This window comes from Periplaneta americana, chromosome 14 (genome assembly GCF_040183065.1).
Source record: "Periplaneta americana isolate PAMFEO1 chromosome 14, P.americana_PAMFEO1_priV1, whole genome shotgun sequence".
In the NCBI taxonomy this organism is placed as follows: domain Eukaryota; kingdom Metazoa; phylum Arthropoda; class Insecta; order Blattodea; family Blattidae; genus Periplaneta; species Periplaneta americana.
This window is the reverse complement of record NC_091130.1, coordinates 75975818-75992979: the sequence shown is the minus strand read 5'-3', so window position 1 is coordinate 75992979 and position 17162 is coordinate 75975818. Positions and strand designations below refer to the sequence as shown.

General features: G+C 35.1%; 1 protein-coding gene across 1 annotated transcript in view; it reads left to right on the top strand.

Moving 5' to 3' along the window:
• LOC138713466 (chymotrypsin-2-like) overlaps positions 1–15045 on the top strand; it is a 33337-nt gene extending 18292 nt beyond the window's left edge. The window contains exons 4-7 of the mRNA XM_069845591.1: positions 1590–1731; positions 4821–4934; positions 11679–11822; positions 12888–15045. Coding sequence (XP_069701692.1) covers positions 1590–1731; positions 4821–4934; positions 11679–11822; positions 12888–13043 — 556 coding nt within the window. The 3' untranslated portion in view covers positions 13044–15045. The remainder of the gene's footprint in view (positions 1–1589; positions 1732–4820; positions 4935–11678; positions 11823–12887) is intronic.
• Positions 15046–17162: the final 2117 nt, after the last annotated feature.

Sequence of the window (17162 nt, the reverse complement as noted above, 5' to 3'; positions counted from 1 at the left end):
AATATCCGTAAGATTCTAATTTTACTGTTATCATCAAAGCGATAAGAACTTACTAATCCCTTTGCAATTATACAATAAAATGGACAGTTTTCTTGTAAACTAAATAAAAAAATTAACACGTATCGTAATTTCTTGCCATAAGAAAACTGGCAACCCTACTGCGATGACTAAGGGACAGAATGCTATTATTCAGACTTGAGCCCATGCATTTATTCGTAAGCGAAAGGGCGATGAAGTGTTGCCAAATTACGCAGACTTTCAACCTAATTTTATAATTAATCATCCATTTAATTACAAAACGCATAATAGGGTCTTCATTTATTTTAATGTATTCTATTGCCCTCTTTAATCTGCACAGTTATATTCTAGGGCAGGTATTTATGGAGATTAATTTTATCCTTTGTATTTTTTAATATTGGTGTCAGCGGAGATTGTTGAAGATTGATTTGTACTCTTGGCGGAGATTAATGGAAATTTTCGAAAATACAATTATTTTGAAATTGGAGTTTAACTCAGTATGAATGTTTTTTTTAATTGGATTATTTTATGACACTGTATCAACATCTAGGTTATTTAGCTTCTGAATGAAATGAAGGTGATAATGCCGGTGAAATGAGTCCGGGGTCCAGCACCGAAAGTTACCCAGCATTTGCTCGTATTGGGTTGAGGGAAAACCCCGGAAAAAAACCTCAACCAGGTAACTTGCCCCGACCGGGATTCGAACCCGGGCCACCTGGTTTCGCGGCCAGACGCGCTGACCGTTACTCCACAGGTGTGGACAGTATGAATGTTACTTTCTAAATAATTAACATTAAAGGTTCGTTGGATTCTGGTAAATGTGCGGTATGGCCAATAGACAATATTTGTTGGATTGAAACTGTATTTAACATATATTCATTAAAAACAAAAAAAAAAAAAATACAGCCCTCAAATTAACACTTACAAATTATTAGTGAAATGTTGAATTCTCCGTCTTTTGAGTTCACTAATGTAATCAGAACATCTAGAATAACATGTAATACAGCCTACTTGGAGTATTAAATTCGCTATAAAACGACACAATAGTAATGATTCGCGAATGTGTTCATATTTAGCTCTTAGAACTGTATTTCGCGATTTATCGCGATTGTTTTATCCGCATATTATTAATCAGAATCACTTAATTCGTAAATACTAGTAAAAAAAGATTGTATTATCTATTATGTCGTGATTTTCGTGATCTCCGTAAATACTTGGCCCTGGCTATATCACTACTACTCTCTATAGAAAATAAAGACTATAAATTGGTTAAATAAATTATAGGTTTACTTGTTTAAAGTCTGTTTCAGCTTTAAACTCACATTATCTTACCAGATTTCCTTTACAAAAATGATGTCTAGAAATGTTGGCTTTGGCGGTAGCAAATAGCAACAGTTTTAAGAATTACATGTTATAATGAGAGGAAATACTACAATATTGTAGCTTCAAAAAGTTTAGGATATTGATAATCAACATTAAAATCTTCTTGAACTTGCGTGCTTCGTGCATACGGATCGCTTGCATGTATTTTATAAAAACTTCTATTTAAATTAATACCTCATTGTTGACAGGAAACTTCCCGAAGAGCTGTCCGTGAGAGTAGGCAGCGTCGACCTATCCAGCGGAGGGAGCTTGCATGACGTTTCAGAGATAATAATGCACTCTGAATACGATCCCGATAACATGCACGTACACGACATCGCACTTCTCAAGGTGAATATAAATTTTATATTTCACTTACGTTGTTCCTTCATACCATTTGGAAGTCTTGTTATGTGTTAACATTCAAACATCTATATCTTCACTCCCACTGAAAATTGAAGAGTTCAGGGCCATAATGGGCCAAGCGTCATAAATAAAAAGCGAAGGAAACAAGGGTTAAAATTAAGTGATTAATATAATTTAATGAAACATATAGCAAGTAATATAAAGAATGCATATTAAAACTATATGACATATCAATCTTCATTAAACTATGGTATTCACTTAACTTTAAACCTTGCTTTCTCCGTTTTTAATAAATGGCGCTTGGCCCACTATAGCTCTGAATCCTTCAATTGTGCACATGTTTATATGAATATTTTTACTCAGAATAGGCAACATTTCCACCCTTTAATATATTTACTATCCCGCTTAATTACTCTGTATTCTGCTAAAACCAAGACAATTCTTTTATCTGAATACATTCTTTATCTGGATACATTCCGCAACACTGGTTGATCCAGCAATAAAACACCGATGTGAAATCTAGATTTTAAGGAAGCAGTAAGAAAAATGTAAGGCCATATTTTGTCCGAGGAAAGTTGGTTTAGGTACAAGATTACGCAAGGCCATGTAATGCTTGAATGGCAGTGAAAACATCGAAATCAGTTGAACGTCTCTAGAACATAAACCATATAGGGTGGAAGTGAAATAGCCTTGCAGATTTCCAGAGCGAATTGATTATGTTTTATATAACAAAAAACTATAATATCATATTGGTGGAAAGTTCATAGTTTAAAAAAAATGTCGCCCCCCCCCAAATGTTTAACAATCTCTTTTTCGTTAACTATTTGGAGTAGAATCGTGATTTTTGTCCATACTGATACGAAATCTAATAACGAATACTTTATCTCTCTGGCGTATTTCAATAGCGTGGATGGTTTTCGTGTAAATTTAATTTTAAAAACATCTAAATTCAAGCCACTGCACGAAGCGTGCGTTCGACAACGTCTTGGCCGAGAGCGCTTACGTACGGAGGCTCACCGAGTTCATTGATATCTTGCATCTGTATCACGAGTAGAGCATATTAGCGACGATGTTGCCGAACTGTTGAAAATTCAAATTTTATTTTCTAATTAACCGTGAATTTAATCACAAAACGTAATATAGGCTTTCTATTCATTTACATGTACCTTATCGTCCCTTTCAATCTGCAAGGTTATTTAACTTCCAACCTGTATAGCCCAGACCTCCAACTTTACGATGTTGGGACATTACCAACTATGAAGAAACAGATGAGAGGTTGAAAAGCGATTAGAAAATGAAAACAGACTGTTTAAACTACCAAAAAGTTGAGTGCAATTTTTTTTTTATTTCTACATAATGTATTTTAAGATGTGCATTGTTTCCCGCAGAACTTGACTAAAAAGGAAAAAATATATATTTTGTTACCTAGAAGTAGGTTTTCACGCGGTGGTTGTTGCAGGAAGAAGTCGTCATATCGGTACCAACATCTGATTCTCAATAACTGAGTTTCACGAACTTTCTAAAGAGCTTTAGTAAATATTTTCCATTTTATTAAGTTATCAGTCATAACCATCATTTTCCGATCAACTATCAGGTCCATTGAGTCGAGTCTTTCTTTCCATGGGGACAGAAGGAAAATTTTGGGTATACTTTATGAAAACATACATTGCATATCACTTTTCCAATTGAGTTAATCTTAATTGGGATACCCATGTCCAATATACATGCAAGACAGTCTCTATTCACCGTTACTAAAAAGATTGTATCGCCATTCATCTAAATTGAAACAGATTTATCATCACCAGCAAGCTGACAACAATCAATAACTTAAAAATTACACATCTTATGAATATAATTATTATTATGATCAAGATGCAAGACAAGCAACTCAGTGTAACCAAGCGTTGAGCAGTATCGAATGAGGTAGAGGTCGCCTCTGTTGTCATCAGTTTGTGTGTATTAAGGATACCGTATTTTCTATCTAGTATTCTATACCACCCTCATCCGAAATCTTAATTCTCACCCTGTTTCCATGTATCCTTTGCATCTAGATATTCAAGTGATTTTTATTGTATTTTATATTTTTTTTATGTTTGTTTCATTATTATTCTCTATAACGCCTATCATGTGAGAAATCGTGCTAATTATTATCTTAATTTTTCTTTCTTTTTATGTACTAACTGAAAATTATGTCTGTTGTATGTTTTGTACTTTACCATGTTTGATTATTATTGTTTCATATTTCTATACATTGTACGAGTATAATTATGCCTCACTCATTTTGACTTACTGTTTACATTTTATTAAATTCCTTTCTTTCTTTATTTCTTTCTTTCTTTATGTTGTATATGTTGCATTTCTATTCACTTGTTGTTTACACTGTATTATGATCATTGCTTTCAATTTTTTTTGTTTACTATTATATTTGTAAAATTCTCTGTATTAAAAGTTTTATTCCTGATTGAGTTTTACAGAGAGGTTAAATAAAACCATGACCATTATTACTATTATTATTATTATTATTATTATTATTATTATTATTATTATTATTATTATTATCATCATCATTATCATCATCATCATTGTTTATAAAATGTAAATATCATGTTGTAAGCCTCACTCAAGCTCCTCCATGACATCGTCGTTTCTTTTTTTATCCCAGCGAATAAATCCCGCTGTTGCCGTCATAAATTTCATTTCATTGGCTGTAATTTTATTTACATTTCATATTCTCTCGTTGTCAATTCCTCTCTTCAATTAACACAGTCCAGGTCTCTTGTTAATGTTTCACATAAGCATATTATTGAGTCTCGTATCAGGGAAGATATGAATTTCTGTTAATTGTTTCCATTCCTTTACAGTATTTACAAATTTTATGATAAATATCTGATTCATAAAAATAGCATTTGTGTCCGAGATATGTAGATCAATTATTCTTTCAATTAACTCGCTTTATTTAAGTTTCATTCAAAATAAGATATTTCCCAAAAATGCCAGATTTTTGTTTTGTTTATTTTATTTCGTTATTTATTTAAGTTTATGTCACGATCATAAATGCTTTATGCCTGTTACAGCTTTCCTCCCCTATCACTTTAAACAAATATGCGCAACCCGTTGTTCTGCCGCACCAGTTGCAAGACACAAAGGGGGGCTCCGCAGCCACCCTCGTCGGCTGGGGCAGTTCAGAGGTAAGTAAGAATCAAAACATTGTGGACAGGATTAAAATAAAATATCTTTCAGGTATTAATATAAGTTTGAACTTTACCTTACTGGCCTGGAAGAATTTTGAAATTCTACATTAATTTGTGTATCTTGTCTCGCTTTGACTGAAATATAGATATACTAAATACTGCACAGCTCTGCAGATAGAATATGCACAACATAATATTGTTCAAAGTACACAGTCGTTAGATTATGTTCAACTAGATCAGTATGACTGCCAGTTATGAATCACATCACCTACATATTCGTAGTTAAGCGTTAAAAAAATAGAAAATACATATTAATTATTAGGGAGCGGATTTTTATGTGCTAAAAATTTTAATATATTTATTTTTATGTGCTAAAAAGTACGAAAATATTTGATAAAATAAAAAAAAATACTTTTCATAAATATGACAAAAATACCTTACTTAGTCTGGGAAAAAAAATGTTACCAGGTACTCACCAACCACACTTGAATGCTAGTAGTTGGCCGAGAATTGCAGTGAACAACAAAGGTCATCTCAAATTCTCCATCACAAATGCATGCCGATTATCTCTGAACAACGACTTATATTGTGAAAAAAATCTTTCCACATCACAGGATGACAGATGTGCACATTTAAAGAGAGGAATGTTAGAAACACAAACACCGTCAATTTCACCTACAGGCACACCCTCCAATACTTGAGCAACTTTACACATGTTTTTATATCCACTATTTTTCCCAAACACATTCTTGAGTTTGTCCCTTAGTACTTGTACTTCTGGACCTGGTAGCGAGTATAGTTTAATTTTCACGGCACGCACCTCCCTGTTTCAGACGACAGGTTTTTGGATGTTTCGAGTTTTTTTATGGTGTCACACAACAAGCTTAGATTTGCTAATAGGAAAGCCAAATCGTTTTTTAAACAACCATCTTTCAGTATATCTTGAAGGATATCGATTGACGAAGCCCGATAACAGGGAATCACAATAAGACGTATTGCCTTACTTGATGGACATGAGTGAGAGCCGAGAGATTTGCTTAAATTAAATAATGTTCATACCCGAGCTCTTATCTGTTGTGTTTCACAAACAAGCAATGAAATCATCTTCAGCAACAATAAACATTCCTAATTATGTGTTGCAAGATCTCTCCTCCTTGTCCTTGTTAATTTATTCTCTAATAATAACACTGATATGCTGCCTAGCAGTTCTCAGTACTTGAGGGGATACTATTACAAAAATGGATAATGGATACACCACACAGCACTTAGAAACAGGAAGCAATCAAGAATTCTTAAAAAGATAACGTACTTCTGAGTGACATAATTGATTTAGTTTTAAAATATTTAAAAGTTCTTGTAAAAAAATTATTTAAGTAAAAAACTCCAAGATTTATGTGTTTATAATAGATTTCCTGAAAATATGTATTTACATATTTTTTTGTGAAAATATGTGTTTTTATGTGAAATAAAATTCGGGTTTTAAACTTGAAACTTCATACTTCGGTACATTATAATAATATATTGAAACTTCATGTTCGGAATTTTTAACTTTGTTAATTGTGTTTTACCACACGCAAAAATAATATTTAATTACATAGAAATCCGCTCCTTACTAATTATAAGGAAACGTTCGAAATATCAAGAGGAAGCACGTCAGTCGAAGACAGTAATTTTGTAATGGCTAACGAGCGAAAGTTCAGGCTGCAAACCATAAAGTTCAATGAACCGAGGAGCGTCAGAAGCGAGAATTAAAACTGGCAGAGGTAATTAAATTGTGACATTTGTGACATAGTTTATATTAAATTAAAATGATTTAAATACTATAAATTGCCCCAGATGCGATACTGTAAGTCGGTTACGCAGTACACTATGAGCATGACCGGGTATTTATGGAAATCGCGAAAATCACAACATAATACACTGCTCAAAACAATTAGAGAAACACTAATATTTATTTAAATATTTTTTCATTGGATAAACGTACAGACATGAAATTGATAAAGTATATTATTTATGGCCACATTTATCTCCATGTCAATAAAAACAAATGAATAATGTCAACAAACAACTTTTAAAACATTGCACTATATAAGAAACAATCTCGTCCTTACTTATCAAAATTAAACACCCGTTATAAAAGTCTAGTTTCGTGTATGGCCTCAACGACATTCGATGACAACTTGGCACTTCCGTGGCATGGTCCCTATGAGATTCTGTATTTCCTCTTGGGGAATATTCTCCCATTCCTCCTTTAGAGCATCTCCAAGTTCCTGCAGGGCTTGTGGAGCTTGATGTCTGTTCCTGACTTTCCTATCCAGAAGATTCCACAAGTGTTAAATAGAGTTAAGATCTGGGCTGATCCTGGTCACTCCATTACCTAAATTTCATTCTCCCTTAGGAAATCCCTGGTGACAGCCGCAGAATGTGCCCTGGCATTATCCTAAACAAACAGAAATCCAGGGCCTACTCCAATGGCAGCAGGTACTAGATGCTCTTCTGGAATGGCCTCGATATACCGGACAGCATTTAGTCGCTGAGGAACAATTACGAGGTCCATACGATTGCTGTACATAATTCCGGCCCATACCATTATAGAACCTCCACCGAATCTATCCATTTCCTGTAGGCCTACAACTCTTACAGAAAAATCTTTCTCCTGGCCGTCCCCACACCCTTAAACGAACATCACAACGTGTAAGACGATACCTGGATTCGTCCGAGAAGAGCACAGACTACCACTGGTTCGGGTTCCAATCCGCAGGGTTTTCAGCAAACTTGCTGCCTGATGCTCATTTTTCAAACGCTGTTTTAACAGGCCTTTTTTGGACGAATATTCTTTTTCCTTAATCTGTTCCTTCCCGTTTGGTCTGAAACCCGGGTTCCGGAAGCCATATAGAGGTCATTCTGCAGGTCTCTTGCAGTTTTGTACTCTGTCGAAGAGCAGATAGGGCAATGTATCTGTCGTTCTGGGGGCTTGTTTTACATTTACGGTCCTAGCCAGGTCTTCTACAATACTGGCCTGTCTCTCTGTGGCTGTTGCGTAACCTGGACACCACGGAAGGAGAAACCTCAAGCTCTCTAGCCACTTGTCTCAGTGATTGATTTTGTCGTAAAAGAAGTAGAGCATGATATACTTCAAACTCATTTAAATGCCTCATTTTGCCAGAGACTTTAATGAACAAGGCAGTAATCAGCATTCGTCACTATAGCAACGTCAGCAAGCTTACCAATTAGAAGTTGTCGGTGCCTTCCGTAATCAAAGATTTCTCCATATTTGTTATTTCAGGTAATTACTCTGTATTTAGGCCATGGATTTTTAAAATTTGTATCCCTAGATTAAATTAATGTTCCAATTTACATATTGTCCAATTTTCAGCACCACAGCTTCAAAAAACACTAACTTATTCAATTTATTACAAGTGTTCCTCTAATTGTTTTGAGCAGTGTAGATATACAATAGATTTTTACTAATCTTTACGAATTAAGCGATTCTGATTAATAATATGCGGATAAAACAATCGCGACAAATCGCGAAATAGAGTTCTAATAGCGAAATACGAACACATTCCCCAATTACTATTGCGTCGTTTTATAGCGAATTTCATATTGAGTGTTTCTATTTCGGATTTCTTTTCACTTGAATTTGTTATACGATATATCCAAGTTATACGTATATCCAAGTAGGCTATATTGCATGGTATTCCAAGTGTTCTGATTACATTAGTGAACTCAAAAGACGGAGAATTCAACATTTCACTAATAATTTGAAAATGTTAATTTGAGAGCTAAATTTTTTTTCGCTTTTAATGAATGTGTATTAAATACAGTCTCAATCCAACAAATATTGTCTATTGGCCATACCCCATCTTTACCAGAATGCAACGAAACTTTAATGTCAGTTATTTGCAAGGTAATATTCATACTGAGTTAATACCCAATTCCAAAATAACAGTATTTTAAAAAATTTCCACTAATCTCCGCCAAGAGTATAAATCAATCTCAAACAATCTCCGCCAACACCAATATTAAAAAACACAAATGATAAAAATTAATCACCATAAAGCGGCTCTCCGAAGCTGCTGGCTCTCTCGACCGGCTTCCGTGGATTGTATTCATTTGATGATGGATAGCTTCTGTAACGGAACCCGGGACAGATCTTCTTAGGGGAGGACCTCCGTGGTTAGGTCGTTGCGCGTAGAAGATCAGTGGGCACGCAACTCATCCCATATAGGGGGGTTTACAACAGATCTGAGGTCGTAGTGTGTGGGATGTTCTCTCCCTCCTTCCTAACAAGGAAAAAGAAATCTTCATAAATACTTGCCCCTATGAGGCAAAATAATCCGACTCGCAATTTTGTACGTTATAATCGGGCTTGTTCATAATGTAACACCGTAATATTACATACATTAAAACCTGAGTTGTGCGTAATTGAAGAGAACTGGTTTAAATTACGCACAATACAGAACTACGTATAAATAAGGTTGGAATACAAGATAATTTTGAAATTATTAGGAATCAGTTTAGCATAACACAGAGAGACGGGAACAATTAAGGAATCTTTTAACTAGTTCAAATGTGTTCTAATCCATATGGAGTGACTAGAATTTTAATGTTTAATATAAATAAATCAGGGATTTCAGAAACAGCACATGTCACTGTTTGTGGCGAAGTGAGTTTATTCATGTTTCATGGATGTTGATAGGCCTATAGGGCTAGGATTGCATGCAGACACCGCATAAATGTCAGTATAGCCGTCTCACATTTGGAGACCTGTGAAATCCTGGAAGCGCGCAGAAACAACTCATGTCAAAGACATGTGCCGACACATTGGTTCCGATTCCAGGCGACAGATGTCTACGTCACAAGGATACAAAAATTGATCCTACTGAATGACAAATGTCTCAGTTCTGGTGGTGAATAGGTTGAAAAATAACTCAACAATTGCTATATCTGTTCCAATAAAACTTTACATGAAATTTTGTTCTCTTTCTGTAAACGGCCCCAGGGAAATTTATTTTTTACAGCCTTCGTAATTGCACTCGAGTGACAAAAATTTGTGTAAGCACTTCTTTTGACATTATTAAAATGATGGAAGAAAAAAGATTAATTTTTTATCTGCCTCCATGAGAATGTTTGCTTGTAAGTACAAAAGAGAATACCATATTTACTATCTTCATTGGCATATCCAGACAAAATCGTGCCAATTCAAAGAGAGGAGCTTGACGATATACGCAAACTAATGCGTTACATACCACATGAATATCAAGAATTTTACAATAATATTCTTCAGTGGCCTATTGTGGAAAAAAATGTTAATTTATATGCTGAACTTATGTATTAAGTACACAGTAGACTTATGCATATATTACATCTCAATTTGACAAACTTTAGTTAAACTGAAATTTTATTATTATACTACAAATTTTGATTACTTGCAGAAACAGGACATTTCAAGCTAATATATATTGATTTATTTCATTAACAATTCATTAGATTGCAATAAATTTGGTATAAAACGACACATCTCTTAGACTTCTGTCTGAAGAAGCCAGTACTATAACCAATGATGTGGTCTACCATCAGTAATACCTTTTTTGTGTGTACTGAAAAATTTAGTTTTCATGGCATGTGCTGTTTCTGCAATCCCCGATTCAAATGCACTACCTACATTCACAAATAAATTTTTTCTTCAATCATGAACTCAGACTTTAAGATAACTTGATTGTAATTTTTATATGTTTTATATTTATTGCAAATCTCTTGCAATTTCAATTTTCATTTTATTGGGATTTGCCTCAACTTCTTTTATAAATCTGTCTTCTAGAGAGTCACAAATGACTGCTAGACAGATACTGAGCGACCTGTAAATGTTTTGAAATATTTGGAACATGTCCTTTGAGAAATAAGATAAAGAGCATGTAGTGAATAGGCCACGAACCTACAACTCCCTCTTCACTCAAGTTTAGAAATCTTTCAAAAATTAAATCCTTCGAAATTGAAGCTTCTGCTTTTGCATTTTTGCATATTGCCTTCGGTACTTGAAGTGAATTTGCTTGAGTGCTACTCGCACAGTGAAAGAGAACGGAACCCTTCTCTTGCGAGGACTGCGGCAGTCCCATTCGATGTGTAGAATATTAACATCTTTGACGATCTTGATCTGTTGCTTTTCTGTCTTCCCCCCCCCCCTCATGTGTTAAGTATTACCACAGTCTATTATATATAATCACGAAGCTCAATACATAGTAAATATGCATCCATAGATAGTTGCTAACCACTAGGATCGTTAATATCGCCTTATTACAGACAATGCAAAATAGTACCGGCACAGTCTATTGTTCCTAGCACCCTCACAACTCAAGTTTCGTGACTGTATATACTAGACTGTAGTATTACTTTACGTCCATTTTCGGCCTTCCCCATTCAATATTTTCTAATGTTTCTTCAATGGATAATAGGCTTGGAGTTCACAAACACTTCCGCTCAGTCTCAGTTTCTCTTGCAAGGATGCGTTTTCGCGTAACTTTTAAATGTTCCTCCTCCCATTTCAATATTCAATTTTTTTTTATTTTTGAGCGTGTTGAAATTTTCTAGATCAATACTTTAAAACATTTATTAAAATGAAACAAAAACTTTCTGTGATACTTGAAAATTATCAATATAAAGGAACATATTCCTAAAAAAATTTATAAAATATTTAAATAAAATCAAAATACAAACCTATTAAAATGAATTTTTGCACAGACTGACGGCGAGGTAATGGAGCATCTGCAACAAGTACGCCTACGAGTATACACGGATGAGGCGTGTCGGTCCCTTCACTACTACAGAATACATATGAGCAATATCTGCGCAGGCATCCCAGAGGGAGGCAAAGGACAATGTGGGGTAAGTATTATTCCATAGTGTACAGTATTGGCAAAAAAAAAACCGAACCGACCCTTGTAGCTGATTTCAGAGCCTTGTTCACTCAGAGCACAATAGGCTGGTAACTAAGACTTTCGTCGTTCGAATCCTGCCTGGAAAGGAACCTTTTTTTCGTTCCTTATTCAAATTTATTCCCAATAGTTTTCGATTGCAGCGATATTTTACTACTTAATTAACGTATTATTCCCAGAACATGAATTTTACCAGCAATCGAAAAGTATTGGGAATAAATTTGAATAAGGAACAAAAAAAAGTTTCCTCCCCAGGCAGAATTCGAACCACGAAAGTCTTAGTTACCAGTCTATCGTGTTCTGGAGTGAACAAAGCTCTGAAATCAGCTACAAGGGTCGGTCCGGTTTTTTTGCCACTACTGTACATAACTCTCATTTTAAATTACAAACCTAACCCGCATGCATTCAGATGGTCCCATAATTAAAGAAATATACTGTGGAATCCAAGTGGCAGAATGCGTGCTACGTAGCGGCATTTGACTATAATCCTGGAACAACATGATAAGCACGGAGCCAATTTTCCTTCACGAAGACGTAAGCTGTGGCAATAAGTATTATACTTACGATTATGTAAAAAGATTTTCCAAAATTTATAAATATTTATCTTACTTTGTGAGTACGCCAACATTCTTTCCCTAACGATTATTACTTACAAATGGTTTTTAAGGAACCCGGAGGTTCATTACCGCCCTCACATAAGCCCACCATCGGTCCCTATCCTGTGCAAGATTAATCCAGTCACTACCATCATATCCCACTTCCCTCAAATCAATTTTAATATTATCCTCCCATCTACATCTCGCCTCCCCAAAAGGCATTTTTCCCTTTGGCCTCCCAACTAACACTCTATATGGATTTCTGGATTCGCCTAAATGTCTGGTATTCTTCACTGAAAATAAATCCAAAAAAATATTTTAACATCTAATGAATTAATTTGCAGTATTTTCTGCACAAGCCACTAGTCTATAAATGTATAAATAGCGAAAAGATTCATAGCAACAATGTTATTTTACAGGGAGATTCTGGTGGTCCGTTGGTTGCTCACGGTCACCAGGTTGGAATCGTGTCCTGGTCTGTCAAACCGTGCACCGTCGCCCCCTACCCAGGGGTCTACACAGAGGTCTCCTACTACGCGGACTGGATCAAGCATCACACATCCGGTTCCTGCTAAGATCGCTCGTTAATCTGAATAGAGATAGAAGTGGTCACTTTTGATTTGATTCAATATTTATGTAATAAAATATATAACTTACATATTAAGTTGGATCCACAAGAAAAGCTGTCAGAAGATATTGTCATGGGTTTCAATCTCTCCTAGTAACTTATATAGGTGTGTGCGTATTTTACTGTATAGTCGCATACGGAGATTCCGCATCATGTCGACTGCACGTAACGGGATTCAAATGTGTTCATCTATTGTTAGGATGGAAAGAAGGTCAAAATATGAAGGCAGGCAATTCCGAATTATGGTACACCGCAGAAAGAATAATACGAATTGAGTTAAAGTAACATGTTTTACACATGGCATTAAAACGGCCTCAAAGCTGATTTTAACCTTATTGACGTCCTCCAGTGCCTCGAAACTTTCAAATGTTTGTTCTTGAGTTAAACCCCGTTACATTTTGGCACAAGTTGCAATGAATTCGCGGTGTGGAATAATGTATATAGAACGAAGGATTAGAGCAATAAGACACTCCGTTAGCCGAACAGTCAAGCGTCGAATCCTGTCTAGGGCAAGTGGAATTTGTAGTGGATAAAGACGCTCCTTTGCGGTGTTGTCATTCATATCATAATATGCTTCACTATTTTACTTACATATGCACTTTTCTTAACTCCGATTAAGCTACACTAAGGGCCGATTTCACGAAGCTTATTTAACTTTAATTGTTATTTAAAGTATTTCTAATTGACACTTAAATGGACAATGCATTTCACGAAAACAAAATTGAACTTTAAACTCTCATTAAACTACATTATTTAAGTTAATTGGTCAATATTTAGTCATTTAAATAATTAATCCTTCATTAATAACAATAATATTCATCATGGCAAGGACAATGTTGGACATATTTGAAAATGATGGTTTTCACCAAGATGGGCGAGAATAATTTCCGAAAGAGAAGATTATTTTAATACATGATCGAAAAAGATTTGCAAATGTGGTTTAGGCTAAGCCAGACATAAGCAATGTATATTTTCAATAGTATAGAAGGCGACTTAGAATTTCCAACTGGTAGTTAAGTGCTTCATGATATTATTTAAATTGTACATTTATTGGAGAAATGTTTAATCAATCTTCGGTTGACTAAAATACGGCAACTAAATTAATATGAATAACATAGTTATCATATTATAAGCCTAATAAATACGTTTGTACCATTGGAATAGCACCAATCCATGAAATCTTTCCATTTTGCTTTGATATTTCCTTGCATCTACTTTCACATTGTCCTGATATTGTCTTCAATATTGCTAAAGACATTGGGATGAGGTTTTCTTGCATTGAATTTCTTTCTACTTATTTCCAACCTTTCTTCTTTTCTTCTAAAGTCTACCCAGTCATATTTTTGTTTTCGATTATTTTAATGTGTTTCGAGGTTACCTTTGTTTATTTCGAAATTTTCTTATCGTAATATAACAAATTGACTCTATATAAATATATGTCATTGCTTACATTAACAAGGCACATGGCCTTCGGAATTACGATTTTACTATGACTTAATTGTGAATTAAATTGACTTTATTTTAAATGTGTATTAGTTTGGTGAAATGAAAACGAAGTAAACACGATTTGACGTCCGTATTTAAGTTAAACTACAGTTAGTTAATTGTGGATTAGTGACATGTTGGTGAAATCGGCCTAAGCCACGGTACTAATATAAATCGGTGAATAAAATAGTTTTTGTAAGAGACGAGTATTATCTCTTGAAAAAAAAAACAATACAAATACAATACACTGTGAACCAAGTTTGCGGTAAAAACGTTTAAGTACACATTACTGTGGATTACTTCAGCTCTTCTTTAAATTCAGTTTCATCATTCATACGCTATTGTCATAAATTTTTCGAATGCTTGTACTTTATTTTTATCTCTTTATTTTAAGATGTATTCTGATCCATGAAGTGGTGTAGGCACTGCCATAACTTAATAAAAGTTTTAATTTTTTTACATAACTTGTGTTTGCCTTCAATGTTCATTGCGTTGTTCGACAATGTCTATAAATTTAATATTCATACTTTTTAATATCATCATAGTTAGCAAAGATGTCTAGAAGCCTTGGGAGATTATTTTGAAGGGTGTTAGCTGTGAGTAAAGTGCTTTGTTTTCTTTTGTACATAATAAAAATGATTCCTACTTACGCATCTTTCAATTTATCTTACCAAATTGTCTTCTGTACCAGGACCCGATTTGGTGCTAGCACTGCGAAGCACATTCCAGTGACCCTCAATCGCATATAGTGAATTTCTATTGCTGCAGCTTTATTAGCTGATTTAATATGTTTGCCATGACTTACGGAATGACGCTCGTATGTATTTTTTTATCCTCCGGTTGAGTGGAAGAGAGGGTTTTACAGCTTTAATTCTGCCAGTATAAATAAATAATTAATCATAATAATAATATATTTCTTGCAATTAAAAGATCAAGGTAAACGTGTCCCTTTTACAAGGCATAAAAGCGCATGAAAAACATCAAAGTAGAACTCCACGCTTTCATTATCTCGGATCTAGAATGAAGTGGTGTGATCGGCACTACGCTGTAACCGCTTTTGTTCCCAAAGCATACTATTAAAAATGTTTTCAAATAGAATTGTATATGTAAGGTTTTAATGTCGAGTTGCAAGATAACATTTGGATAAGAAAAAGAAACAATGAAGTACAGAAATGCTCTCAAAATTAAGAAACGCGAAACAAACTAAACGCATGTCAATTGAATTAATAAAGTTTAAAATAAAATACATTTAATGTCCATTACTTTGGAAAAAAACGTAGACTAATACACAAAGGATATTAATTCCCAGAATTAATTGGTATTGTATTTAGACAGAAATAGACCACGATAAGATAACAAAATTGCTTACATGAAAGTGCAACCTTATTTGTTTCATAAGACACATAGGTGATGTATAGGGATGTATTAAATATGATTAACCTAAATAATAACGTATTTAAGTGTTATGAATTATAACCTTTAGTATGGCTTAATATCCCATCATTCATCATACGGCAGTAGATTACCTGAAATCCTATATCCGTTGGCTTATCTGAATTTCAATTACTCTGCAAGAATGACGAGCAACAGACATTATTCCAGTGTCATGGACACCTTATCAACCTTTTAAGTATTACACAGCATTTCAGGTCTTCTTACATTATCTTTGCATTAGGGTAGCAATTTTCCTGGAGAGTTCGTAAATCGTCCACATAATAGTGTACAGGTATTAACTTTTCACATAGAAATAAAAGTCCAACCTAGCTCTGCTCCCATCGCGATTAGGAACTAAAAAATTCAATTACATTACCATCATTGGTGCTACAGCCTATTACAGCCTTGACCGCCCCTACAATGAGCCTTTATCCGTTTCAGTCTTCCGCCTTCCTCTTCCACCCTTGTGCTCCAGTACTTTCAAATCCTGTTCAATGCTGTTAGGACGTCCAACTCTTCTCTCACCATCCATTTTTGCTAATGATAATTTACAGCATGGATCTGTCTTCTTTACCCTATACAGATGTCCCAGCCATCTAATTCCTGTTGTTTTAATTACTCTAAAAATATCAGTGTCACCATGAGCCCCATATACAGAGCGATCCATAGTTATGTCCAACTTTTTATTACACTGTAGTAGCGAAACCAATCAGATTAAGTGACCCATTCCACCGCTAAAATGTACCGTGTTCCATAACGTGGCGCCATTTTGGATGACTTGGTCGCGTCGGGGAAGTTGCGCGCGCATCTAGTGCGAGGGAAGGTGCGGCGTGACGCGGAGCAGAAAGAGCAGGGGGGAACATCTGGAAGTTTCGCAAAGCCACGCGAACCGAAGATTCGAGAACGTGTGATTTAATAAATAAAGCGCGAGCAGCCTTCAAGTGTGTCAGTTTAGTTTAGTCAGCTACGAGAGAGCTAGTGAGCCGAGACGTATCCAGTCGATCTGAGTTCGAGGTGCAGTGAACTTGAGTAACTGTGGCATCGTTCAGGCGAAGGCAACGCGTCCGTAAGTCTTGGGTTAGAAGTACAGTGGACTGTCTCTGGAAGTCTTGGGTTCGAAGTGCAGTGAACTTGAGTTAGTGAGCTA